The sequence below is a fragment of the Leucoraja erinacea genome, chromosome 8, assembly GCF_028641065.1.
Source record: "Leucoraja erinacea ecotype New England chromosome 8, Leri_hhj_1, whole genome shotgun sequence".
In the NCBI taxonomy this organism is placed as follows: domain Eukaryota; kingdom Metazoa; phylum Chordata; class Chondrichthyes; order Rajiformes; family Rajidae; genus Leucoraja; species Leucoraja erinaceus.
In genome coordinates, this window is record NC_073384.1 from 12,312,879 (window position 1) to 12,339,246 (window position 26,368).

General features: G+C 41.2%; 1 protein-coding gene across 4 annotated transcripts in view; it reads left to right on the forward strand.

Moving 5' to 3' along the window:
* The window catches only part of ralgapa2 (Ral GTPase activating protein catalytic subunit alpha 2), a 328,019-nt gene that overhangs the window by 109,558 nt on the left and 192,093 nt on the right, over nt 1-26,368 (forward strand). For 3 of the 4 annotated variants that reach the window (XM_055638986.1, XM_055638985.1, XM_055638988.1), the window contains 4 exons: nt 4,785-4,913; nt 10,317-10,510; nt 14,715-14,813; nt 15,214-15,369. In XM_055638986.1, coding sequence (XP_055494961.1) covers nt 4,785-4,913; nt 10,317-10,510; nt 14,715-14,813; nt 15,214-15,369 — 578 coding nt within the window. The remainder of the gene's footprint in view (nt 1-4,784; nt 4,914-10,316; nt 10,511-14,714; nt 14,814-15,213; nt 15,370-26,368) is intronic. The other variant, XM_055638987.1, reaches the window with a different exon arrangement.

Below are 26,368 nucleotides of genomic sequence, written 5' to 3' on the forward strand. Positions count from 1 at the left end.
TAGCATTTAATAATAGTTTTTATTGAAGTGGATCAACATGCATTTTTCTACAGAATGTTCCATCTGCTTACTTAACTTCTCATTATCCCCTTAATCTTTTGCTCCTAACAATTTATAGCTCCATGCTATTTAGTAACATAACCAAACATAAACATGTCATACTTGATCTATTTACTTATTATTGATGTTGATAGCTCATATGTGAGGTCCCAGCATTCAACCAATCCAAGCCTTCTAACCCAACCCAAAATGACTTATTTAATCTGACTATTTTCTGCCCATGCTGGCATATTGTTTCCAATTTCACATACTGTAAATTTGTATAATATTCTCCCGTGGTACCAATTTCACATACTGTAAATTTGTTTTAACATTCTCTCGTACTGTACTGAAGGCCATTTGGAAGTCCAAGTACACCACATCAACCGGTTCTGTCTGCCTGTCAAAAAAGTGCTCTTGCATGAATCCATGCTGATTCTGCCCAGTCTTATTAGTTTCCAAGTGTCCTACCATTACTTACATAACAATAGAGTCTAGCACTTTCCCTTAATTTGGCTAGTTCAAGGTGGTGGTCATTCATGGGAAGTGGAGTTGAAAAGTGTGATTTTTTTTCCACTATGTAGTAATGACTTTAGGCACCTGCAGTCTTTCTCATATATGTAATTAATTAACCTTGATAGCAGAAGATACCAGTTTTCAATGGGTGTCTTCAAGGCCCCCTTTAACATTCCTTCACACCAATATTGGTGATGTCACATTTGGAGGACTGTGTTCTGTTTGAGTCATCCTCCTATTGGAAAGATGTATAGATCGCAGTAAATATTTATGAGGATGTTGCCAGTAGTCGCGGGCCTGAGGTGTGGGGAGAGGTTGAGCATGCTAGGATTTTACCCCTTGGAGTGCAGGAGGCTGAGGGATGATCTTAAAGAGGTGTATAAGAATTGAGGGGAACAGGTATGGTGAATGCAAAGATTATTTTACCCAGGGTAGTGGGATGAAGCCAGAGGACATAGGTTTAAGATGAAAGGAGCCAGATTTAATAGGAACCTGGGGGACAATTTTTTCACCGAGTAAGTCATTGACGCAGGTGCTATAGCAGCATTGAAAAGACACTTGGACAGGTACATGGTTAGGACATGTTTAATAGGATATGGGGCAAATGCAGGCATCTGAGACTAGCTTCGATGGAACATCTTGGTCGGCATGGATGCATTGGACTGAAGAGCCTGCTTTGATGCACTATGTTTCTATGACGAACAGTTGCACTAATGTCTAGATTACTATCTATGCATTGGCAGGCTCCATCATGTGGACTTTTTGTCAGTATATGTCACTGATCTTTTTCAGTAAATGTTACTGTGTTACCACTTTTTTTGAGGTAATTCCATGAACCATTTCAGCAATTATTTCAAAACTATTTTATTCATCATTTTCTAGAGAGGAATGGTTCGGAGTGTGATTGATACAAAAAACATATATAATTTACAATTTATATGAGCTACAAGGGTACAAATGCTCAATTGAGTATACCCTTGGATCCTGACGAATCCTAAAACATTATATTCCATTGAGTGTGGGTCTAATGGAACACCTAAAAGAATCACCAGTATCCATATCTAGTTGTTTTGATGACCGTGATTCAAATAATTAAAACCTAGCAATATTTGCATACATTGTAAAATGTTTAATTAACAAATAAAAAAAATTAACCTGCACGTCTTTGGGATGTGGGAGGAAACTGTGCAAACTCTGCACAGTCATGTATAAAGAGACAATGAAAATAGTTAACTGTTGTCAGAATGTGTTTCATAAAGGGAAATCACAAGAGTCAGCTAATGGCGGTTGGGTGAAATGCTACCATGTGGCATACATAGATTGGCAAGATGAAATGTCACTTAAGAGACCAGTGGAGAAAATAAGTGCAATTTCCCTATTAGTTAGGTGGTAAAACCAGTCTTCAATCTTTGGGGGGGAAAATAGAATGCAAAGCACCCGTTCAACTCTCTTGCCATTAGTTGTACATGCAATTCTGCCTGGATAACCTATTCATTAATTATCATCTTACTAAGCAAGAAAATACATTTCTCTCATCTTGACCATGTTCGGTTATCCTTTATATATTCACTTTAACTAATTTAACATTTTAATTAGTTCAAGAAGGAACTGCAGATGCTGGAGAATCAAAGGTAGACAAAATTGCTGGAGAAACTCAGCGGGTGCGACAGCATCAATGGAGCGAATGAACGAGGCAATGTTTCGGGCCGAAACAGTCTGAAGAAGGGTTTTGGCCCGAAACGTTGCCTCTTTCCTTCGCTCCATAGATGCTGCCGCACCCGCTGAGTTTCTCCAGCAATTTTGTCTACCTTTAACATTTTAATTTACTTTTTAAAGCTTCTCTACGAATTAAAATTACTTCAACATATTCAACGTAGTAGTAAATAACTGTTTAGAAATGCCACGGAACTAAGTTCTTGGAGTAATGTTCTGTACCTTTTTGGGGGAAATTTGCAAGTTTTCGCACACAGGAAACATTTTTTTAAGACATCCCTCTTCTTTTGTAATGATAATTCCCATCAAGTAGCTATTTCTTCATTTAGATTTCTGAGTCTCTTCATTTTTGTACATCAAATGCTATGCTGGCATCTATGTACAAATTCAACTTGATACAGCCTCTGATTTTAAATTATAAATATCTGTAGACTGCATCAACAAGGTGTTCCACCATCCCCTTTTTCTGTCTCATTAAGTAATTGTTACTGTATGGAAAGGTTCAATTATTTTTCAAATCAACTTCTCCTTCATGGAAAATTGGAGGAGCAGCATTTCATATTTTTGCTTGGGTAGTTTACACCCCAACGGTATGACCATTGTCTTCTCCAATATCAGGTAGTCCTTGCTTTCTCCCTCCTTCCCAGCTCTCCCACAGCCCACTGTCTCTGCCTCTTCCTTTCTTCTTCCCGCCCTTCCCCACCCATTTCCTCCCCCCCCCCCCCCACACACCCCCTACATCGGTCTGAAGGGTCTCGACCCGAAACGTCACCTATTCCTTAGCTCCATAGATGCTGCCTTTCTCCAGCATTTTTATCTACCTTCGATTTTTCCAGCATTTGCCGTTTTTTCCTGAAACATCACGGAAAATGTATTCCAACCATTTTTATTTTATCAAAATTCCTGAAAGGTAAGTCAAGATTAACACAAAGCTTAGAAATATATTAAAAAAGAAAGGGACTCATGAATAATAAGGGTTATTTAAAAACAACAGAGAACAGTGATGGTACATTAAATACTCCACAACGTTAATTTATGCAATAAAATTGTATCAGTAAAAGTTTAGATTAGAAATACAGCATGGAAACAGGCTCTTTGGTCCACCGAGTCCATGCTGACCATCAATCACCCGTTCACACTAGTTCTATGTTATCCCACATTTGCATCCACTCCCTGCACACTCAGGGCAATTTTCAGAGGCCAAACGCGAATCTCTTTGGGATGTGGGAGGAAACTGGAGCACCTGAAGGAAACCGGTCATGGAGAAAACCTGCGAACTCTGAACAGACAGCATCCAAGGTCAGGATCGAACCTAGGGTTCTGAGTCAGTAGCACTAGCAGCTGCATCAGTATGCAGCTCAAAAAGTGATAACAGCAAGGACAGACCTTTTCATTATTGGTGTTTTCAATATAGCTAACAATGTAAGTTGGTGAGAAATACCTATAGCTTTCCAAAGATCTGGGGAATTTTCTGCTTGAATGCTAAATCAATTTCATAAGATATTGGAGCAAGAAAGTAGAAATGAGTAGACAATTGTAATCTAATGTCTGTTGTGGAAAAGTTAATAGAATCTGTAAATAAGTCCTATATGGCAGAATTTTCATTTCATACAAATTTTCATAACATGTATCAGAATTGAATGCTGATTTGTCAATTTATGAAAACATTTAAAATGATCGTGCAACATGTTAACTGCTTGATATTTAATTGCAGGAGTAGCCCTTAGTTTTACCAATGAACTTTCCTTTTAGCTTTTTCCTAGTAATTATTTTTCAAGAAAATTAACTTTAGTTTGAAGACTACACATTATAAGCAGCATACATTGTTATGAATGTTTTCTGAGAAATGATTGAGAAATAGAATTTAATTAATGAGTGGAATGGATTGGTGTTGAAGATTATAACATCAGTATTAAAAGTTGCGAATAACAACTTTTCCAGTAATTGTTTGTACCACGATTATTGTGTTCGATTTAACCATTGTCATTAAATAATGGAATAAAAATGATGTTTTTAATCCAGAATCAATATTCTAAGTATGTTCTTGATTTTAAAAAATTGAATGTTTCTGCTTTATGGGTAAACATAATTAACATATTCATCGCAAAACGTGCGATTTCTGCTGATTATGGCAGTGAACACTGATGACGTGCAACATTTTGCTTTGCATAATTATTAAGCATATTAACCTGAGAAGTTATCAGCAGCCACTAAACGTATTGTAAATTTATATATCATTGTGTGTAAAATTAAAAACTAAACAAGGTAGTAATCTGAAATGCTGGAAATAATCAGCTTGTTAGGCAGCATCTGTGGAGAAATTGTTACTCTTCTGATGTGGAATGAGACTAGTATTTCTGAAATGTATGTGAATCCCAGTTGATGTAGAACATTTATTTTGTTTTGTATTGAACACGTCTGTTATTTATGATTTACTTTTTTCATTTTATTACATGGGGTTAGGTGCATTAATTTGGTCAAAGCCATGATGTATATATTTTTTTGTGCCTCCTTAGGATTAGGCACTACACTTCCAACATGTGTAGAGCCACATCTTCCCAGCATTTCTTCAGCTTACTCCATACAACCTGAACCTAAAGATTTAGCCACATTGGATGAGAAACTGCAAATTCCTGATGATCTGGGTACTATATTGGCTGATTCTTTAAATTTTATCTTTAAACTCTTTCTTGGGGGAAATTTATTCGCCTCATGTAGTTGCCTGCTTTCTGAAAAGATGCAGTTCAGATGCTAAATGCAAACAATGGGGCGGGGGATGGGGGGGATGGGGGGGGAGATATGAGGGGGGGATATGGGGGGGGGGGGGGGGGGGGGGGGGGTGGGGGGGGATGGAAGGATGGGGGGTTGGGGGGGGATGAGGGGGGGGGGGGTGATGGGGGGGGGTGATGGGGTGATGGGGGGGGGATGGGGGAAGGGGAGGGGGATGGGGATGGGGGGGATGGGGGGGGGAAGGATGGGGGGGATTGGGGGGGGGTGGAGGGGGGGGGGGGGGGATGGGGGGGGGCTGGGGGGGGGGGATGGGGCGGGTGGCGGGGGGGATGGGGTGGGGGGGGGGGGGGGGGGGGGGGTTTTGGGGAGGGGGGCTGTGCAGGGGGGGGGGGGTGTGGATAAGTATGCAGGAGGGGTGGGTGAAGGGGGTGGGAGAGGGAGGGTTTGGACCGGGGGAGGGGGGGGGGGGGGGGTGGGGAGGATGGGAGAGGGGGGGGGGGGGGGTGTGCAAGACAGGTCAGGTCAGGGAGGAAAGGGGGGTTCATGAGGGAGGAGTTTGAGGGAGGGGTTTGGGGAAGGGGGGGGGGCTGTGGTGGAGGTGTGTGCGCAGTGCGAGGTGTGGGTGCGCAGGGGAGGTGTGGGTGCGCGGGGAAGTGGGAGTGCAGGGGAAGTGGGAGTGCGAGGAGGGGCGGGCGGTCACTGCAGACACAGCTCGCACTCTGCTCACCCCGCACCTTCAGCTTTCGGCCTCACGCAGCAGGTCCCGGTCCAACTCTGGCTTCACTCAGAGGCTTCACTGAGATTCAACTCAGTGGCTCCCGGCCCGTTGTGCAGGGCGCCGCACGCCGCTCTCTCCCCGCACGCCGCTCTCTCCCCGCACGCCGCTCTCTCCCCGCACGCCGCTCAACACACTCTGCTCCTTCACCTTTAGTCACCTCGCCGGTTATTGACACTGGATGCCCGAAGGGGCAGTTTTTACGATTTTGAAACCTTCATAACTTTTGTACTGTTTCACCGATCAGAACAAAACTTGTTGCATTTGCAGCACTGGAGAATAGCGAGTAAGGTGGTGAAAAACTATAGCAGCTACCGTTTTTGCGCAAATTTAAAAACAACACAAACTGGAAGAGGATAAGATGAGAGTTTTATTAGTATATAGATGAGTGTTCTAACAAATAAAATAAATCGTTTGGGAAAGGAGATGCACTAGAATAGCACTTAGACTAGTTTGGGATGTATGTTTGAAGGGAGGGAATTTGAAGGATGTAGAAAGATGACAAGTGTTAGAAGGACAATTCCAGCAGAGGTAAACTGGAGAGAGGAAGAAACACCAGAAATGAAACAATGAGGCTGCAGAATGATTTATAAATTAAAGCAAAGATTTTGAAATCAGTGAACAAAACAGGTAGGTGTTAATAGAAGACAGAGCAGTATCAAGCGGGGCTCCATTTCGAAGAATGTGATAACATTATACTTGACTGTGTGAAATTTGTGTGGCTTAGAATTTGGAAGTGCTGAAGATGGTAACTGAAATACAGAATGAGAGAATAGCTTGTGTCCTGTGAGCATTGGAATAATAGTTTTAATCATTACATTATCAACAAGGTTCAATTTCAACAATATGAAGGTCAATATCAAAACAAATCTGACCTGATGGGATTTGTTTAGATTAAGGATGTATGAATTAATACTTTAGCACTGTCGCCAGCGCCATTCTACAATAATATCACGATGCTGACATTTGACAATTGTGGTTGAGGAAGATCACATGTCCTTTGAATCTGTCGCTCTGATGATAAATTAAGTAAACAAATCATCTGTGCTTTGCTTATTCAAAGTCATGCAATTATAATTTCTGGACTTTCTAACCAACAGACCACAGTCTGTTAGGTTAGACAAGCACACCTCTTCAACCCTCACCCTGATAGGGCTGTGTGCTGAGCCCCCTCCTCTACTCCCTCTTCACCTATGACTGCACACCTGTACATGGTACTAACACCATCATCAAGTATGCAGATGATACAATGGTGATTGGCCTCATCAACAACAAGGGAGGAGGTCCAGCACTTAGCAGCATGGTGCGCTGACAACAACCTGGCCCTTAACTCCAAGAAGACCAAGGAGCTCATTGTAGACTTCAGGAAGTCCAGGGGCGGCACGCACACCCCCATCCACATTAACGGGACGGAGGTGGAACGTGTTTCTAGCTTCAGGTTCCTGGGTGTTAACATCTGCGATGACCTCTCTTGGACCCACAATACCTCAACTCTGATCAAGAAGGCTCACCAGCGTCTCTTCTTCCTGAGGAGAGTGAAGAAGGTCCATCTGTCTCCTCAGATCCTGGTGAACTTCTACCGCTGCACCATCGAGAGCATCCTTACTAACTGTATCACAGTATGGTATGGCAACTGCTCTGTCTCTGACCGGAAGGCCTTGCAGAGGGTGGTGAAAATTGCCCAACGCATCACCGGTTGCTACAGGTCTCTCCGTTGCCTGACCAGCAGGTCCAGGAACAGCTTCTTCCCGGCGGCTGTCACTCTACTCAACAACGTACTTCGGTGACTGCCAATCACCCCCCCCCCCCCCCCCCCCCCCCCCCCCCCTCCTACAGGAAAAAAAACTGTCTGTATATATGCTAATGTAAATATTTATTCAAATCATATGCTATATCGCTCTTCCAGGGAGATGCTAAATGCATTTCGTTGTCTCTGTACTGTACACTGACAATGACAATTAAAGTTGAATCTGAATCTGAATTGGACACCCAGTTCTAAAAAACCTTTGGAAATCAATGCAGACATAGTATTTCAAACTGATCAGAAAAGAATTATAGAGTTAACTTTTTTCTTACTGATAAAATGGAATAAAAACAACAAACCGCATGGTGCAGCTTGCACCAGAGTAGAAGAGAGCAGAAAACACATGTCCAACCCTAGTGTGAATAAAATGCAAGTGAGAATAAATAGTGGTAAATCAAATTGGTTTATAAAATGTGTATGAGTCTTTTTGTAAAGTAAAATGTCATTCAAACTTGTTAGTTTGAACCAAATTACACACCTTGCAGTCATCACAGAGAATAAGATAACAAAACACACAATGAACACAGTTTAACATCCATCACAGTGAGTCTACCAGGCACTCCTCACTGTGATAGAAGGCAAAAGTCTTAAAATCCTTGTCTCTTCCTTCCTTGTTCTCCCTCTGCGTTGAGGCGATCCAGGCTTTCGATGTTGGGCCCCCCTGCCGGGTGATGGTAAGTCCCGCGGCAGAAACCCTGCTCCGCGAACGGGCCGGTTCAAACTCCGCGGCCCGGGGCAGACGAAGCTGTCACCCTCCAGTCCAGCGGACGAAGCTGTTGTTGCGGGAGCTCCAGAGAATCAGTCACCAACCTGGGACCTGCGAGCTCCCGATGTTGCCGTCCACTGGGCCCGTGGCCGAGCCTCCGAGGCTCCGAAGTTGGCCAGCTTTGCGATGGTGAGTCCTGCCTCTGCCTCCGGAGCCACGAGGGCGACCCCAGGTCGACCCCAGTTGCCAGCTCCACGTTTAGGCCTCAGCGCAGACGGAGACGGAGATACGACAAAGAAAAGGTTGCATCCCCCCCCGAAGGAAGAGACTAAAACGAGTTTCCCCGCCCCCCCACACATACACAACTAAAAATAAACTAAAACATACGTCCAACAAGACAAAAGAAACAAACAAAAGAAAAAGACAGACGGACTGCAGGCGAGCCGCAGCTGCTTACATTTATAATGTAAGATGTAGGATCACATTTTTTTTAATAATACATGTATAACTAAAATTGAGTGGTATAACCCCTTAGAGTTATACCACTCATATTTATGACTTGCTTTTTAAAGTCATAAATATGTATATGGGAAGTGGAACAGTTGATATTTCAGGTCTAGAACTGTAAATTTAAGACAAACTTATTTTAAAAGAGTGCGGGTGGAGCAAACAAACACTGCTGTTCAATCCACAAGGGCAACCCCATGCTTTCAGCTTTCTGTCACTTGAATTCTCTGTCTCGTTCCCACTCTGACCCCTCTGTCTTTGTCTTCCATTGCTGTAATGATGTCCAACATAAAGTGGAGGCACAGAACCCTCATCTTTTGATTGGTATATTACAGCCTTTGGAATTTAATTTCAGGCAACATCTATTATTTATGTCATGTACTATGGATGTGGCTGTTATAACCATATAACAATTACAGCACGGAAACAGGCCATCTCGGCCCTTCTAGTCCTGCCGAACACATAATCTCCCCTAGTCCCATATACCTGCACTCCGACCATAACCCTCCATTCCCTTCCCATCCATATAACTATCCAATTTATTTTTAAATGATAAAAACGAACCTGCCTCCACCACCTTCACTGGAAGCTCATTCCACACAGCCACCACTCTCTGAGTAAAGAAGTTCCCCCTCATGTTACCCTTTATCTTTATGTTTTTTTTTTCTTTTTGCCTCCAACTGCTGTTTGTTAAAATAATTGTTTACTTGATGCCTTTGGTTTGCACTCGATCCCACAAATTCTTTGTTCACTCCATTTTAAAATTATCTTCCAACTTTTCCAGTTTTGTCAATTGTTACCTGACACAAAATGTCAAATTTATTTCCCAATTTATGCTGCCTGACCTGCTGAGTGCTTTCAGAATTATGTTTTTGTTTGGATTTGCAGCATCTGCAGTTTTTTGTTAATCCAGTACATTGTGTTGGCATGGTAATTCCAAAGGTCATGATGGAACAATAAATCATACTGGTTCTGTCAAATTTCTCTGGACCAAACTTCAAAATATTCTGATTCATTGAACGATTCTGTTTGAATGGCTAGGGCAGAAGGTTATGTAAAAGAAACATTCACATTCATTATATCCTAAAGTGTCAACATTCTTTTGGTTTGAAGTTGCAATATATTTGAAAATGAGAGATATTGACTTCTATCATTCAGTGTTTGACATGAAACAAACCTACCTGCATTTGTGGACACAAGGACCTGCAGATGCTGGTTTGCAACAAAAAAATTGCTGGAGTAACTAAGTGGGTCACACAGCATCTCTGGAAAAACATGGGTAGGTGACATTTCGGGTCGGAATCTGAATCTGAATCGTCACCTATCCATGTTCTCTAGAGACACTGCCTGACCTGCTGAGCACTTTGTGTCTACTACCTGCATTTATTGTACTTTGCCTCATTTCATTTCAAAATTGCTCTTTTGAGTTACGAATGATTAATGAAGTGATTGTATTGCAAGAGTCTGTGGCCTAAAGTTGAGCGAGTGTGATCTGTATTCTGATTTCTATTTGTTTTAATCTACAGGGAGTGGTGAATACCTTGCAGATGAGTGCAGTATTATTGCTGGAGGAAACCTCATTGGTTGGCACGCTGATGCAGCCGCCGTGCTCTGGAGAAGAATTTTGGGCATTTTGGGCGATGTCAATGGCATCCGCAGCCCTAAAATCCATGCCATGGTTTTTCAATATTTAAATGACCTCTGGCACAAATTAGCCAAGGTACGTTATGGAATATTAATTTTACCAAATATATTATGACCAGTTGATATTTGCTCTGTGTGTATTTATAGTTCTCTCATTTCTGAGATCTGGAATGTATATTTGAAAAGTTTTGGTTTAGTTTAGAGATATAGTGTGGAAACGGGCCCTTCGGCCCACAAGGTCTGCACCAACCAGTGACCCCCCACACACTAGCACTATCCTACACGGACTAGGAACAATTTACACTTGTACCAAGCCAATTAACCTACAAACATTTTAATACCCCGCAACACTGCTCTCTCTCCCCATCCCCGCACTCGCAACAAGGGCCGAGTCCCCCTAGTCCTCACCTTTCACCCCACCAGCCGTCACATACAAAAAGTAGTCCTCCGTCAGTTTCGCCACCTCCAACGTGACCCCACCACTCGCCACATCTTCCCATCTCCCCCCATATCTGCCTTCCGCAAAGACCGCTCCCTCCATAACTCCCTTGTCAATTCTTCCCTTCTCTCTCGGTCCACCCCCTCCCCGGGCACTTTCCCTTGCAACCGCAAGAGATGCAACACTTGTCCCTTTACCTCCCCCCTCGACTCCGTTCAAGGACCCAAGCAATCGTTCCAGGTGCGACAGGGGTTTACCTGCATCTCTTCCAACCTCATCTATTGCGTCCGCTGCTCTAGATGTCAGCAGATCTATATCGGTGAGACCAAGCGGAGGTTGGGCGATCGTTTCGCCGAACACCTCCGCTCGGTCCGCAATAACCAAGCTGACCTCCCGGTGGCGCAGCACTTCAACTCCCCCTCCCACTCCGTCTCCGACCTCTCTGTCCTGGGTCTCCTCCATGGCCACAGCGAGCAGCACCGGAAATTGGAGGAGCAGCACCTCATATTCCGTTTGGGGAGTCTGCATCCCGGGGGCATGAACATCGAATTCTCCCAATTTTGTTAGTCCTTGCTGTCTCCTCCCCTTCCTCAACCCCCCTGCTGTCTCCTCCCATCCCCCAGCCTTCGGGCTCCTCCTGCTTTTCCCTTTCTTGTCCCCACCCACCCCCGCCCCCGATCAGTCTGAAGAAGGGTTTCGGCCCGAAACGTTGCCTATTTCCTTCGCTCCATAGATGCTGCTGCACCCGCTGAGTTTCTCCAGCTTTTTTGTGTAACCTACAAACATGTAGGTCTTTGGAGTGTGGGAGGAAACCCAAGATCTCGGAGAAAGCACACGCGATCACGGGGAGAACGTACAAACTCCGTACAGACAGCACCCGCAGTCGGGATCGAACTCGGGGCTAAGGTGCTGCAAGGCAGCAACTCTACCACTGCTCCACTGTGCTGCCCATTGTTTAGCAGTCTTTTTAATTGCATTACAATACCAAAAGAAACCAGACACAAGGCTAGATTGTACATGACATGCCATTGTATAGGCAGATCATAGGATTAAAAATTAAACAGCTGTGGATTGACAAGGAAACACAAGTTGGTCACAAATTCACTGAAACAACAAGTCCAGGAAGAGAAATCAAAATCAGAAAAAAATGGGCTTGGGAAAAAAGGGCCAAAAGGACGAGTTTTGAATGATAACAACATTTTTGCCTTTGCCACTAACGTTGAAAGCGAATTCAATGTTCACCCAGATCTCTATTCGAAAGCTACTCTTGCCAACCTCTGCAGATGCACTGCAGAAAGTAGCCTAACTGGATGCATCACAGCTTGGTTCGGCAACAGCTCTGCCCAAAACCACATGAAATAGCAGAGAGTTGTAGATTACACCCAGTCCATTGCAAAAAGCAATCCCACCTCTTTCTTTCTTTCCCCCCCCCCCCCCGCCTTTCAATTCCATCTACACCTCACACTGTCTGGAAAGCAGCCTTCATAATCAAGGACCATTTACACCCCTACTACTCCCTCCTCTCCCCTCTCCTGTCAAGCAGAAGACAAAAGTTTGAGCATGTACCACCAGGTTCGGGAACAGCTTCTTCCCCGCTGTTGTCAGACTACTAAATGGTCTTCTCAGAAGCGACGGGTACAATCTGGAATGCTCATCCTGCCTCATTGTGGTCCTTGCACTATTTTTTTATCTGCCCAAGTTTCTCTATAACGTTAGAACGTTGTAACACTAAATCTGCACTTGTTTGTTTATTTGTCCCAACTGTTGTACTTGTATCTGGCTTGATTGTTCTTATGTATAGCTTGATTTGACTGGATAGCACAGATTCTCCCAGCATCTCAGTATATGACAATAATAAATAATCCCAGTATCAATGCCAAGTTGTTCTCTGCGTTAAATGCATTTTATTTAGATTAAATGTTTTATAGTTTCAGCTGCTAGAATTGGCTTATTTCCATCTTATTTTCATTCATAATTTTAAACAATTTCATCATATTACTGTAATCTGTTGCTGCAATAAAAAACAACCCTGCCAGTTTTTATATTTTTCATGTATTTATGAATTTCTAACGTAAAATGTTTTCTGACAATGACAAGTGCTTTAGTTGATTTATCTCCAAAAGAATAACAACAGAAAAGGTTGGAATTGCACTGGTCAGACAGCTTGTGTGGAGAGAACATTGTTTCAAGGCCCATTTAATTCATTTATTCCTGTTCTGTTTTCTAGTTTTATGATCAATTTACGCCAACAATGTCTCCTAAAAATAAAATTGCTACCAAAATTAATTAGTGAAATCAGTTTGCGTTATCAGTCAAAGAGTGATACAGTGTGGTAACAGGCCCTTCGGCCCAACTTGGTACTGCCGGCCAACATGTCCCAGTTACACGAGTCCCACCTGCCCACGTTTGGCTCACACCCATCTAAACCTTTGCTATCCATGTACCTGTCTAACATTTTCTTAAACGTTGGGATAGTCCCTGTCTCAGCTACATCCTCTGGCAGCTTGTTCCATACACCCACCACCACCATTGGAGTGAAAAAGTAAAGGGCCTGTTCCACGAGCATGCGACCTGTATGCGGCAAGCGCGACCTAAAGGGCTGGTCCCACCAGCATGCGCCTGCATGCGGCAAGCGTGACCTAACCAGAAGCGGGGGCCGCGCGGTGGTCGAGTGAGTGACATGAAGTTCGAGGGAAGTTTGCGCGTGACGTACGGCGTCGTGGCGGCTGCGAGCTGGCAGGCCGTTGCCACACGGAATTTTGGAGCACGATCAGTTTTATGGAGCCCCGCGCGATGTCGGGACCAGCTCCGCACAACTCCATACGGCTCCAGCGATCGAAGTGGGACCGGCCCCGCGAGGCCGTACGGCTCAAGCGACCACGTTAGGTGCATGCTGGTGGGACCGGCCCTTTAGGTCGCGCTTGCCGCATGCAGGTCGCATGCTCGTGGGACAGGCGCTTTATCTCTTGGATTCCTATTAAATCTTTTCCCCTTCACCTTGAACCTATGTCCTCTGGTCCTCGATTCACCTACTCTGGGGAAGACACTCTGTGCATCTACCCAATCTATTCCTCTCTTGATTTTATACACCTCTATAAGATCACCCCTCATCCTGCGCTGCAAGGAATAGTCCCAGCCTACTCAACCTCTACCTATAGCTTAAACCCTCTCGTCCTGGCAACGTCCTCGTAAAGGCTTATATGTGTTTGCAAGTTATTGAGCAAAGACAATATTTTTTTCAATTTGCAACATCGTTGCTAATGTACGGACAAGCTCTCCCTTGTGCAGTTTTATTTTCTTTGGTGCAAAATCTTTTAAATGCTCATGCTTTGCCCGCATTCTATTTACTTACTGTTGTCAGTGATTGGAAAAATATGATTACGTTCAAGCACAAAACAATGACAACTATAATTGATAAATAGGTCTTAATCTTAATGGCAGGCATCAGTAAGTTTAACCAATATTGTTCATATATCAGTGTTTAAGAAGGAACTGCAGATGCTGGAGAATCGAAGGTACACAAAAAAGCTGGAGAAACTCAGCGGGTGCAGCAGCATCTATGGAGCGGAGGAAATAGGCAACGTTTCGGGCCGAAACCCTTCTTCAGTCTGAAGAAGGGTTTCGGCCCGAAACGTTCTTCAGTCTGAAGAAGGGTTTTCGGCCCGAAACGTTGCCTATTTCCTTCGCTCCATAGATGCTGCTGCACCCGCTGAGTTTCTCCTGCTTTTTTGTGTACCTTGTTCATATATCATATTTGCTTAAAAGGTGGTTGATTGGATATATTGTTCCATTTGATCTTTTAAACAGGATTAATAAGACCGATGTTTTGTTTTTGTTCTAGATTCGAGACAACCTTGGTGTCAGTTTAGATAATCAGGTTTCACCACAATCTCCACTTCTGAGTCCACCCCTTCGTATGTTTATGTCCTGGTTATTTAAGGTAAATTAATACAACTCATGCAAATAGTAACATTAAAAAAAAAAAAAAAAAAAATCAGTCTTGCAAATTTGAAATGATAAAGAAAATTGCTGAAAATAGATTAGCCTTTAGTTTGTATTGAAGGCTCAAATAAAGTGGAATGGAGGGTGGAATTAATGGCAGTTACATCAATAATTGATGACAACAGGATATATTTTGATTTATTCAAATGTTATCTGTAGAGAGAAACAGTTCACATTTCAAGTCTGTGATCTCTGAGATTCAGATGCACTTTATATAGGAGTAAAATTAAGTGGGCTTAAATGTGACGTTAGTGGTCGAGTATTACATTCACTTTATATATTTATGTTATATATACTATGATTTGTCCAAAACTGTCAGTTTCAATGTATTTCTTCAGGCAACAACTTTGCCCAATGAATACAAAGAAGGGAAACTACACGCATACAAGCTAATCTGTGACATTATGACAAAACGCCAAGATGTCTTGCCAAACACTGATTTCCTCGTGTACTTTTATCATGTGATTCACAGAGGCATTGTATGTGAAGATCAGGTAATACAACCATTTCCTTTCTTGAGGTGTAGTTCAAGGATATAATAAAGTGTGGTGTTTAAGACCTAAAGCAGTGGTGTTCTAAATTATAAAAAAAACAATTCTTGCAGAAATATTGGCTTGGAAAAGCAATCTACCAAGTACCAGTCTGTTCCCATGTGATTGATTTTCTATATGTATTCTTTGGATACAATTCGCACTACATCTTGGAACATAACAATATAATATTTTTCATTGAAAATTTGAACTTTACTACTGGTATGACGATGTGATTTAAATTCTATTTCTATTCTCACAACATTGAAAATGTGTATCAGAATGCCAAAACTTCAAAAGCAAAGTATAAACTCAAAGACCGATAATATTGTTCAATGATACAAAAATGATTCATATTGTTTTCTACACAGTGGACGTAGAATTGAAATCTAGATAAAAGCATTACAATCCTCAGACCCAGAACATATTTGTTGTGACTTCACTTTGGATGGATAAACTAGACTTTGGCTTTCTTTATCCAGAATTACAGTAAATTACAACTAAATCTCTCTGCTTTTGAGTTTCAACTTGTAAAGCTCACTTTCAGGTAAAACAATGTCATCTCTTGGCAACATCCATAAGTAAGTAAGTTTATTGGCCAAGTATTCACATACAAGGAATTTGCCTTGGTGCTCCACCCACAAGTAACAACATGACATACAGTGACAGTTACAAATGACTCAGAAAACACTAAACATTAATAATAATAATAAAACATTAATGATAAAACACCATTGATCAAGCATGTAAACCAACAAAATAACTGATCAAAGGGTGGGTACAGATTTTTGGCTGTTGAGTATAGCAACTACTCGTGGATAAAAACTGTTTTTATTTCTGGTTGTGGCAGCTTTGACAGTCCGGAGTCGCCTTCCAGAGGGAAGTGATTCAAAGAGTTTGTGGCCAGGGTGAGATGGGTCAGAGATGATCTTGCCCGCTCGCTTCCTGGCCCTTGCAGTGTACAGTTCATCAATGGAGGGAAGGTTGCATCCAATAACCTTCTCTGCTGATCGGACGATTCGCTGCAGCCTCCAGGTGTCATGCTTGGTGGCTGAGCCAAGCCAAACCAAACCATGATGGAGAAGGTGAGAACAGACTCTACGATGGCCGTGTAGAATTTGACCATCATTCCCTTGGCAGATTGTGCTTCCTCAGCTGTCGCAGGAAGTACATCCTCTGTTGTGCCTTTTTGACTGTGGAGTAGTCCCACACTTAAGGTCCTTGGAGATTAAAAGACTCCACAGATGTGACTGTGGTATTGTTGATGGTGAATGCGGTGAGGGGAGGGGGTGCTCTCCTAAAGTCTACAATCAATTCCACTGTCTTAAGAGCAGTGAGCTCTAGGTTGTTGCTACGGCACCAGGACGCCAGCTGTGACACTTCCTGTCTGTAGGCAGATTCCTCCCCATCCTGGATCAGTCCAATCAGGGTTGTGTCGTCCGCAAACCTGAGAACCTTGAAAGAAGTGTCTGGAGGTGCAGTCGTTGGTGTAGCGAGAATAGGGAATAAACTAGCAATCCAGGTGACAAGGCCCTAAACTGAGCGTTATTTTAGTTATATAATATTGCTATATAATATTGGACATCAAGTTCCTGACACAGATACAAATATTTTATAATCAAAACTATAAATTGCTTCCATCATCATGTGGTCCTTGCATTGGAAGCCATGAGGTGTGATCCTACATAATAACGAGTGTCAATATTCTTGAACCTGTCCTAGTATTATATCAATGGGTGAGAAAATAACCCTCAATAGATTTCACTAGCATGACTAGGTTAACTGGCCTTTCTCCACAATAATGAATATGAAAGTTATGCGATATCTGCCATGAGCATCAAATATATATAAAAGCATGAACACGATGGCATAGTATTTGTATCAAATACTCGTTGAATATTTATCTTTTCATAGTAGACACCTAATAGGAAATCAATAGAAGCAGAAATGACATTTATTGATATTTAACACTTTGTATATTTTACACAAAACACATTTGCTGTTTATCCTTTGATTGAGCTAACATGTTTGTGTTAAAATTTCTGCATTGGGATGTATTCTGTTAGATTATTTTGAGGTGCATACTTTTGACTAATTGGCTGTTTCTCGAATTGTATGTGCTGATTTATCCAGACTAATTCATTTATGACAGCCTCATTTATTTACTAATTAAAATATATCAGGCAATAGAAAACTGCAGCTCACATTTATATAGTCAGTATTATGATAATACATGTAGGTGGTCTTGGTGATGAAGTGGCTTTGGATCAGAAGCTCAAATCAACTAAGAGGTGGTTCAGCCTTGGGCATTGACCTGGGAGACTGGAGTGAATTTAGGTGCAGGAACAGTGCTTTGGTCTTCTCAGTATTTAAGTACAGTAAATAAATTCTCATTGAGTACCAGATGTTGGATAAGGAGCTTAATTTAATGAAAGTATTGATCAAGGCATTGATAAAGGTAGAGCTCCAGCAGATGAACATAAAAATGGAGGGTGATGTTATAAGTATTGTATAACTTCAAGCCATTCTCTTACATCAGGCAAAATTAAATTGGGTTTTTCGAAATATTTCCCCTCTCTGTGATAAATGTCAATTTCAAGAAGCCAACTTAACGCATACCTTTGTAACGTATAAAAATTCTAAATTTTTGGGGGGACATTTTTAAGATTATTTCTGAAGTTATCAATATGCAACTGGACCCAGAGCCAAAATTAATAATGTTAGGATTATCAGAACATAGTACAAACTTTACGATGTCAGAGACAATTTCTTGATTAGAGTCTAATAACTGCAAAAAAAATTAATACTAACATTTTGGAAAAAAACAGCTGTTAAATGTGGATAAAAATTTAAAATGTGGATTACGAAAATGACTGAGACCTTGCATTTGGAAAAAAAATAAGATTTGTCTTAATTGACAAACCAGAATTATTTGTTAGAATATTCTCCATTTATTGAATTTTTGAAAAAGTGAATTGGTTTAACGCAAGATCAGGGTTGAAATCTGAGTTTAGGATTGGATGAATAGTTATACTCAACATTTCTCTGGATCCATCTCCACAATCTTGTTATTGGTAGTTTCCTTTTGCGTCTCCTTTTTTTCTATTAGTTTCTCTCATCTTTTTCTCTCTTTATCTTTATTCTTTAAAAAAAATCTTTAAAAAAAACTGAAGCTATGTAAGAAATCTGTAATTAAATCGTCGCACACTATTATTTGTATACATGCTTCTAAAAAAAAAAAAATGTGATGTTTTCTGTAGTTGATGGTTATACTGAGACAGGTGACAGTCTACATTGGTACACGTTGCCTGTGATATTTCTGCAACCTTAGTGGAAAACTACTTTTCCATGCATTGTCAAATGATTCTAGTCTATCATTTACAATAATGTCCATCAAGCTCAATTTTTGAGCAAAATGAAAATCGTAAAACCAGAAAATGCTGGAAATCCTCAGCAGGACAGGTTCCATATGTGGGAAGAGAAACATAGTCAATGTTGGCGACCCTTTGTCAGAACTGCAAAGGAGACAAAAAAAAGCTAGTGAGGGTGGGAGGAGTGGGGTGCCTCTGATAGCAGTGCCTGCCATTTTAATTCCTCACCCCATTTCCACCCTGACCTGTTGGCCTATGACCTCCTCTTCTATCCAAGTAAATGGCTCAAATGTAATCATATATTGTCTTTCCATTGACTGGTTAGCATGCAACAAAATATTTTCACTGTACCTTGGTACACGTAACAATAAACTAAACTGGAACCAATGCCAGCTTTAGGAACAGCTCCTCATCTTCTGTCTGGCACATTGCAGCCTTCTAACCCAAAACATCACCCATCCATTTTCTCCAAAGATGCTGCCTGGCCTGCTGAGTTACTCGAGTACTTTGTGTCTCTTGAGTTCTACAACTTCAGATAAGCTGATTTCTCAGACTATAACCCCTTTTTTCTCTTTTTTTTCTCTTGTCTGGAAATGGATGCTTATCTCCATACCTTTGTTTAGTACATTTGTGTTGTGTAATCCTCTGGTTTGTCTTTTATATTTAATTCTCATTATATGTTTTGGGAAATCTAGTCATTGTTATGACATTGTGGTTGAAGTCCCTCTAAAGACTTATTTGACACCAGACTAAAGAAGAGATATACTCATTGCAGAGATTTTAAACAACTCCCGATATGCTCACTCACGTAGATGCAAACACCTTTGAAGTACAATTCAAAGAAAAGAAGATAAAATGTTCCCAGTGTTCTGAACAGTATTCGTATATCCAGCAACATAGTGAAAAATTATTCAGTGATGTGATTATAATCAGGTACTTGTGGAACCTTGCTGAATGAAAATTTGTTGCTGCATTTCCTGCATTACACTCAAGATGGTAGAAGGGGCAGTGAAATAAATCTGTCTCGCTTAATATTTATAAGTAATAACTCAGTTTGAGTATTCTGTTTACTACTGTGAATGCTGGCCTGTTCTTGCCTCTAATTCCCCCCCCCTCTATATTTCAGTCTGAAGAGAGGTCCCGACACTAAACATTACCTATTCCTTTTTTCCAGAGATGCTGCCTGACTCACTGAGTTACTCCAGCTTTTGGTGTCTATCTTTGGTTTAAACCAGTATCTGCAGTTCCTTCCTAGTCAGAAAGGGTTAAGTTGTATTCATTTTCCAGCATTGTATCTGGAAGCCAATTTGATCACAAGCAATCCCATTTTTGTTTTGATTCTGAAAAGTAGGGGATAAAGGTAGATGCATTTCTCAGAGTTGTTCTATTAATCTTTACCTCTAGATGGCGCATTTAACCACAAGAGTGGAAACCTCTAGTGCAGAAATTTGATTGGCATTTTGTCAGAAGTCTTTTTGGAAAACAGTGCATTTCATGTGAGGTATATTTGATGCATCAGAAATATATCAAGTGTTCACGTCAAGAAAAATATATATTGTTTCTTTTGTACTGAAGCATTTCATAAAAAATCTCTTTTCTGTAATTGCACAAAATAATCTTGAAGTATTCAGGGTATTTAGCAAAGCAAGTGTAAAGTGGACAGTAAATCTGTCAATTGATTTATTTTAAGACCCAAAGAAAAGGTAAGCAGGAGAAAATACAATCAGACATTTAGAAAAACAAGCTACCTAAATTGAGGAGATCTGTTTTTTTTTGTAAATTGACTGACATTTTTGCCTCTTGTGTTGCCCAGCAAATTGCTCCAGGTACGTATCATTCCAAGTAAGGATTTGTTTCTGTTAATTGTTTTAAGTTGATGTTTTCTGATCCACTTTTCCAGGATTAGTTTGAAGCAATATTCCCTTCTTCACGCTAAATTCCCATATGTTATAGAGAATTCTTTAAGCGTGGATTAAACATCCTTACAATTGTTAGGTAGTAATACCAATTCAGAGAATGCCAGATGGTTGGGGTATCAACAGCTAGTAATTAATTGTAAATGAGTAACTGCCAATGATAAACTTAGGGGTGTGAATTAAAACAGCAGTTCTCTGCAAGCATTGCAGGTCTCTTAGATTGCACAGCAGCCATTAAACGAGTAGATTGATCATTATGGTTTTAACAATGCTTGTTTTCTGAGAGAAGTGCAGCTCCATTTGTAGCACAAATATTCATTCTTCCTAATGAATTTCCTGTTGGTCAATATTGTAATAAAAATTACATGATTTGTGAATAAATAGGCAACAATTTGATGTCAGAATGATTTAATACAGTAATCACTGGTCCCTTTTCCCCTAAATGCTTAGTTGCCTGTTTATTTCTGGGCCAAAGTGCCTTCTACTTATCATAAATTATTGTTCTTGTTATCTTAAGATTTTAATGGTCTGAGAAATAATGCAGTAATTACCATATCATTTTTGTCAACTCTTGATTTACATCCGAGTTACTAATAAATGTCAAATGTTGTTATTTAAAGAAAGGCAAAACATGATTTTGAGCAAAGTTTTGCCAATTCAGTACATTCTTTGTTAACTGTGGCCCTCTTTAATTCAGCTGATAAGATGCTATATATGTATGCAATCTTTTTTTTGTTCTTGCAGCATATAATATGAGCGGTGGCTTCTTAAGATAGTTAAATACAGCAATCCAACTGGGCATTGAGGGATGACTTAAAGTTGTTTCATATGCTCACTGTTGCACATAGTGTAGTCTCCAAGGTTTGTCGCCTCCAAATAAATTTCCTGAAATAAAATAAATCCCAGTGATTAGTGTTATGCACCTGTTTACTATTACACATCCATGGAAAAAGGAGAAACATTTTAAATGAAACCGGGGTGGCACAATGGCATAGCGGTAGAATTGCTGAGATGTGAAAAACATTTTTCACACAGAGTGGTGAATCTGTGGAATTCTCTGCCACAGAAGGTAGTTGAGGCCAGTTCATTGGCTATATTTAAGAGGGAGTTAGATGTGGCCTCTGTGGCTAAAGGGATCAGGGGGTATGGAGAGAAGGCAGGTACAGGATACTGAGTTGGATGATCAGGCATGATCTTTTTGAATGGCAGTGCAGGCTCGAAGGGCCGAATGACCTACTCCTGCACCTATTTTCTATGTTACTATAGCGCCAGGGGCACGGGCTCGATACTGATTACAGGTGCTGTCTGTATGGAGTTTGTATGTTCTCCCCGTGACCTGCGTTGGTTTTCTCCGGGAGCTCCAGTTTCCTCCCACACCCCAAAGACGTACAGGTTTGTAAGCTAATTTGCTTGGTAAAATAGTAAATTGTAATGTGTGTCGGATGGTGTTAGTGTGCAGGCATCGCTGGTCGGCGAGGACTTGGTGGGTTGAAGGAACTGTTTCCACGATGTATCTCTAAATTAAACTAAAAGTTGTTTGCTGACACATTGGAAAAGAAAACATTACATTTTGGTAGAACCATGTTTTCTCTGTGAAGTAGTTGGAAGAGGAACATGGAAGACCATTCCCTTACTGACTAACTATCCTTCTCAAAATACTAACTAGTAGCTGTGTATAGTTATATAGACAGCAATGTACTGCTGGCACCAGCTATATTGGTTTATGAACTTGTGCAGTGATTAAGGGTAATAATAGGCAGGATGCATTTACAACTCTCTCTGCATAAATTGGTATTAGTTTGTTGCTTTTTAAAAGCAAGGAACACTCATAACCATTTAAAACAGCTGCTGGTTTGCATGCTGCAAAGCAACCTCGGTTTTGGTTCTGCTGACCTTTTTTCTTGCCCCGAGGCAACAGTAGATAGCATCATAGCGATTCAGTCCTGTGACACATGAAGTTTTGCAATCCATCTGTTTGCGTGGATATGACACTTTATTTAATTGTAGACATTATCCACTGTCATTCAAATCCAGAAGATTGAATTGAGAGGAAAAAAAAGTTTTGTATTTTTTCAGCTGCATAAAAATCATTGTATGGAGGCTCATTGCAGCTGCCAGTATCTGTCGTGATTGGCATGATGCCAGGAAGAGTCCTGGTTCTCCCAAACTATTGTGAAAAGAAAGAGTTTACTTGTCTGTTTGGTAGAGATTGTTTGATAGAACACATTCATGCCGGTAAAACCTCAGCAAAGCAAGCTCAGCATCCAAACTGCTTCGAGGGGCTTGATTTCTATGATAAAATCCGAATAAGGGAAGCAGGTCCCTGTTAAGATATGTAAGGGACCCAAGCACTGAATGTTCAGCATTGGGTCATACCTTCCTCAGGTGTCCTTGCATTAAATGTTGGGGGGGGGGGGGGGGATGGGGTTGGGGGGGGGGGGGGGGGGGGGGGGGGTGGGGGGGGGGGGGGGGGGGGGGGGGGGGGGGGGGGGGGGGGTGGTGGGGGAGGGGGGGGGGGGGTTCATGGATCTTTGTTACGTCCACTTTTTCCCCATGAAAGGACTGAAACAAGAAATTCCTCTCCCTTGAAGGGTTTTTTCACTCACTCCTAGATCTTTTTCAAATAATGTACTTAGAATTCTGTATTTGACACCAAAATCAACAAGTATTAGTTATAATGAGCTGGGCAGCACAGTGACGCAGCAGGTAGAGCCGTTGCCTCACAGTGCCAGCGACACTGGTTGGATCCTAATCTCGGGTGCTGCCTGTGTGGAGTTTGCACATTCTCCCTGTGACCCAATGGGCTTCTTCCGTGTGCTCCCACATCCCAAAGTTTTGTGCATTTGTAGGGTAATTGGACACTGTAAATTGCCCCTACTGCGTAGGAAGTGGATGAGAAAGTGTGATATCAGAACTAGTGTGAATGGGTAGTTGATGATACTTTTCTAATGGGAATAATGGCAATTAAGAGGCTATTCGATGCTTACCTGGATATTCAGTTATGGGGTGGAATTGGATCATGTGTAGGCTGATGAGATCAGTTTAGCTGGGCATCATGTTCGGCACAAACATTGTGGGCCGAAGGACCAGTTCCTATGCTATGTTGTTAGATGCTCTGTGACAAATCTCAACACTTAACTTTGAAATTGTCATAATTCTTTTGAAATATGTGCACATATAATTACATTTGTTAATTGCTTAGAATTATTTATTTCATTGGTTATCCTTTCACCTGAATGAAATAAATGGTGCATTAATCTAAGAGGTGACATTTATAATAAGTGAAACCATTTTTGTGATTTTCCTTTTTGTTCATCGAAAGTTAATCATTCGGGAATGAAGAGATTATCGTAGTAACAAAGAGCACTCACCAACTGCCTTTTTCTGTAGCCATATGTTTTTGCGAGTGCTTGCACTTCTACCAGCTCTGTGTACAAAGCATTCAATTAAAGTGATTCATTTACCAGGTAGCTAGCAGCTTGCTGCATTTCATATTTACTGAACTGTGCTTTAAAAGCATAGAAAAACATGCCTGTATTTGAATGAGTTGATTTTTATGATCTTGCTGATAAAGTGCAGATGTTCCCTTTTTGCTGTTTTCCCATGCAGATTGTGGCTTTCAGATCAGTTGGATAGTAACAGATTATTCTATCCAGGGAAGTTATGGAATATCTGTGTTTGCTACTGCTGCACCATGTACCACTTTAATGAACACTCCTGACCCGTGTTATTATATCATTATGAACGTACTGGTTACAGCATTATGTTTATATGAGGAACTTGACAGCTGAAAAAGAAGAAACGCTTACAGGAAAAAGTAGCAAAAAATTCATGATCACCGGTCTTTTTAGTTCCACAGCTTTAATAGCCGCTTTTTGTAATAATGGACGATTTTTAATAGAACTTTATGATTGTTCTTTAATCCCCTTCGCAAAATAACTTCTGAATGTATTGATGTATTATTTTTAGGCTATTTTAAAATTGTGAGTACATGTGGATGAAATATCAATAGCCAGTCTTTTTTGTTTAATTCGCCTGCTAATCCTCAAATTTAAGTACTAATCAAGTTCCAAGTTTTGAAATATCAGGCATAATCAGATTCAGTGTGTCAGTGATTCACTGGTTTTCTGCTCAGAAGCAGTTCAGTATTTTAGAAGCCTTTGAAAACGAATTTGTGATCCCTGTAAATAGGTCATCCTGCCTTAAACACCATGTATTTAACTTAGACTTTAATGCTTCACAGCGGTGTGATCAGTCAAAAAATTAGAGGAAACCAAACAAGTTAACCAGGGCAAGCGACCAAAAGGTTAAGGAAGCAGATTTTACTGGCATCTTAAAGGAGGAGGGAGAGTCATGGGGAAAAAAATCAAGAACGCAGATAACAAGGTAAAAGACACAGAGCTGCTGCCGTGGTTTGGTTTATTTAGGGTAGTTTTGTTAGAGATACAGCATCGATACTGGCCCTTCAGTCCACTAAGTCTACGCCGAATATACATCACCCGCTCATGCTAGTTCTGTATTATCTCACTTCCGCATCCACTCCCAACACTATAGGGGGCAATTTACAAAGGACAAAGGTTAATTAACCTGTAAAACATGTACGTCTTTGGGTTGTGGGAGGAAACGAAACACCTGGAGGAAACCGATGCGATCACAGGAAGATGGACAATACTGCTGTATCACAAATTTTATTTTAAAAAAACCTCAAAGCTATTTTATAACTCCAAAATGATAATCCAAATCTGTCTTTATTTATAAATTTATTCATAAGAAAATATAGTTAAATAGGCAAAGCAGCAAAAGCAATAAGCATATACTTGTGATGAAATTTAAAACACAAGTCCATCAAAAGTTAGGATTTTGATGCATTTCCATTGCCTAACAGGAAGGCAGCAGCAAGTAAGGCTAACACGGTCATATTGAGGTTGGCAGCCTGCAACTAGTGTTAGCGCCACATATATCAATGCTGGGACAGCAACAAATTAGAAATATATATCAATAATCGGTAGGAAGGAAACAAAAAAGTACAGCTGGCGGCATTAAAATAAGTGGGAAGACGATTTGCATGGAAGGTGCTGATAGTTTGTAGAGATTGATAGGTTATGCCTGGACACAATGTTTGCAAAAGAGTAATAGTGGGAAAATGTGAAGTTGTTCATGTTGGATGGACAGTGTCCTCGTGTATATTTAAAACTGCTGCAGATTTCTAATGAATCTATGGTTTTGGGCCATTTGGACCTGCATGGTCTTAACTCCTGGGTGCTAGCCATTGCACTTCCCTTCCTCATTCCCACACTGGCTTTTCTGTCCTTGGCCCCCACTGCCAGGGTGTGATCAAATACTGTTAGAAGAACAGCACCTTGTATTCCACCTCAGTAGTCGACTGATGGCATGAACATTGAATTCTCTAATTTCAGGTACCTTGCTTCCACATCCACCTAGAATGTCCTACTCATACCCTTCTTTCCCACTACACCCTGCCCCCTCTCACCCAGTATGTCCCCACCTTCTTAATATCCACATACTCAGCCCATTGCGTCCCCTCCCCCCACTCTTCCCATCTGCCCACCCCACCTCCTTTACATGGTCCCATACTGCAACTCCTTTTCCCATCAGTTTCCATCTACAACCTTTGGTTTACCGTCACCAATTATGTCCCAACCTCTGTTGTTATTG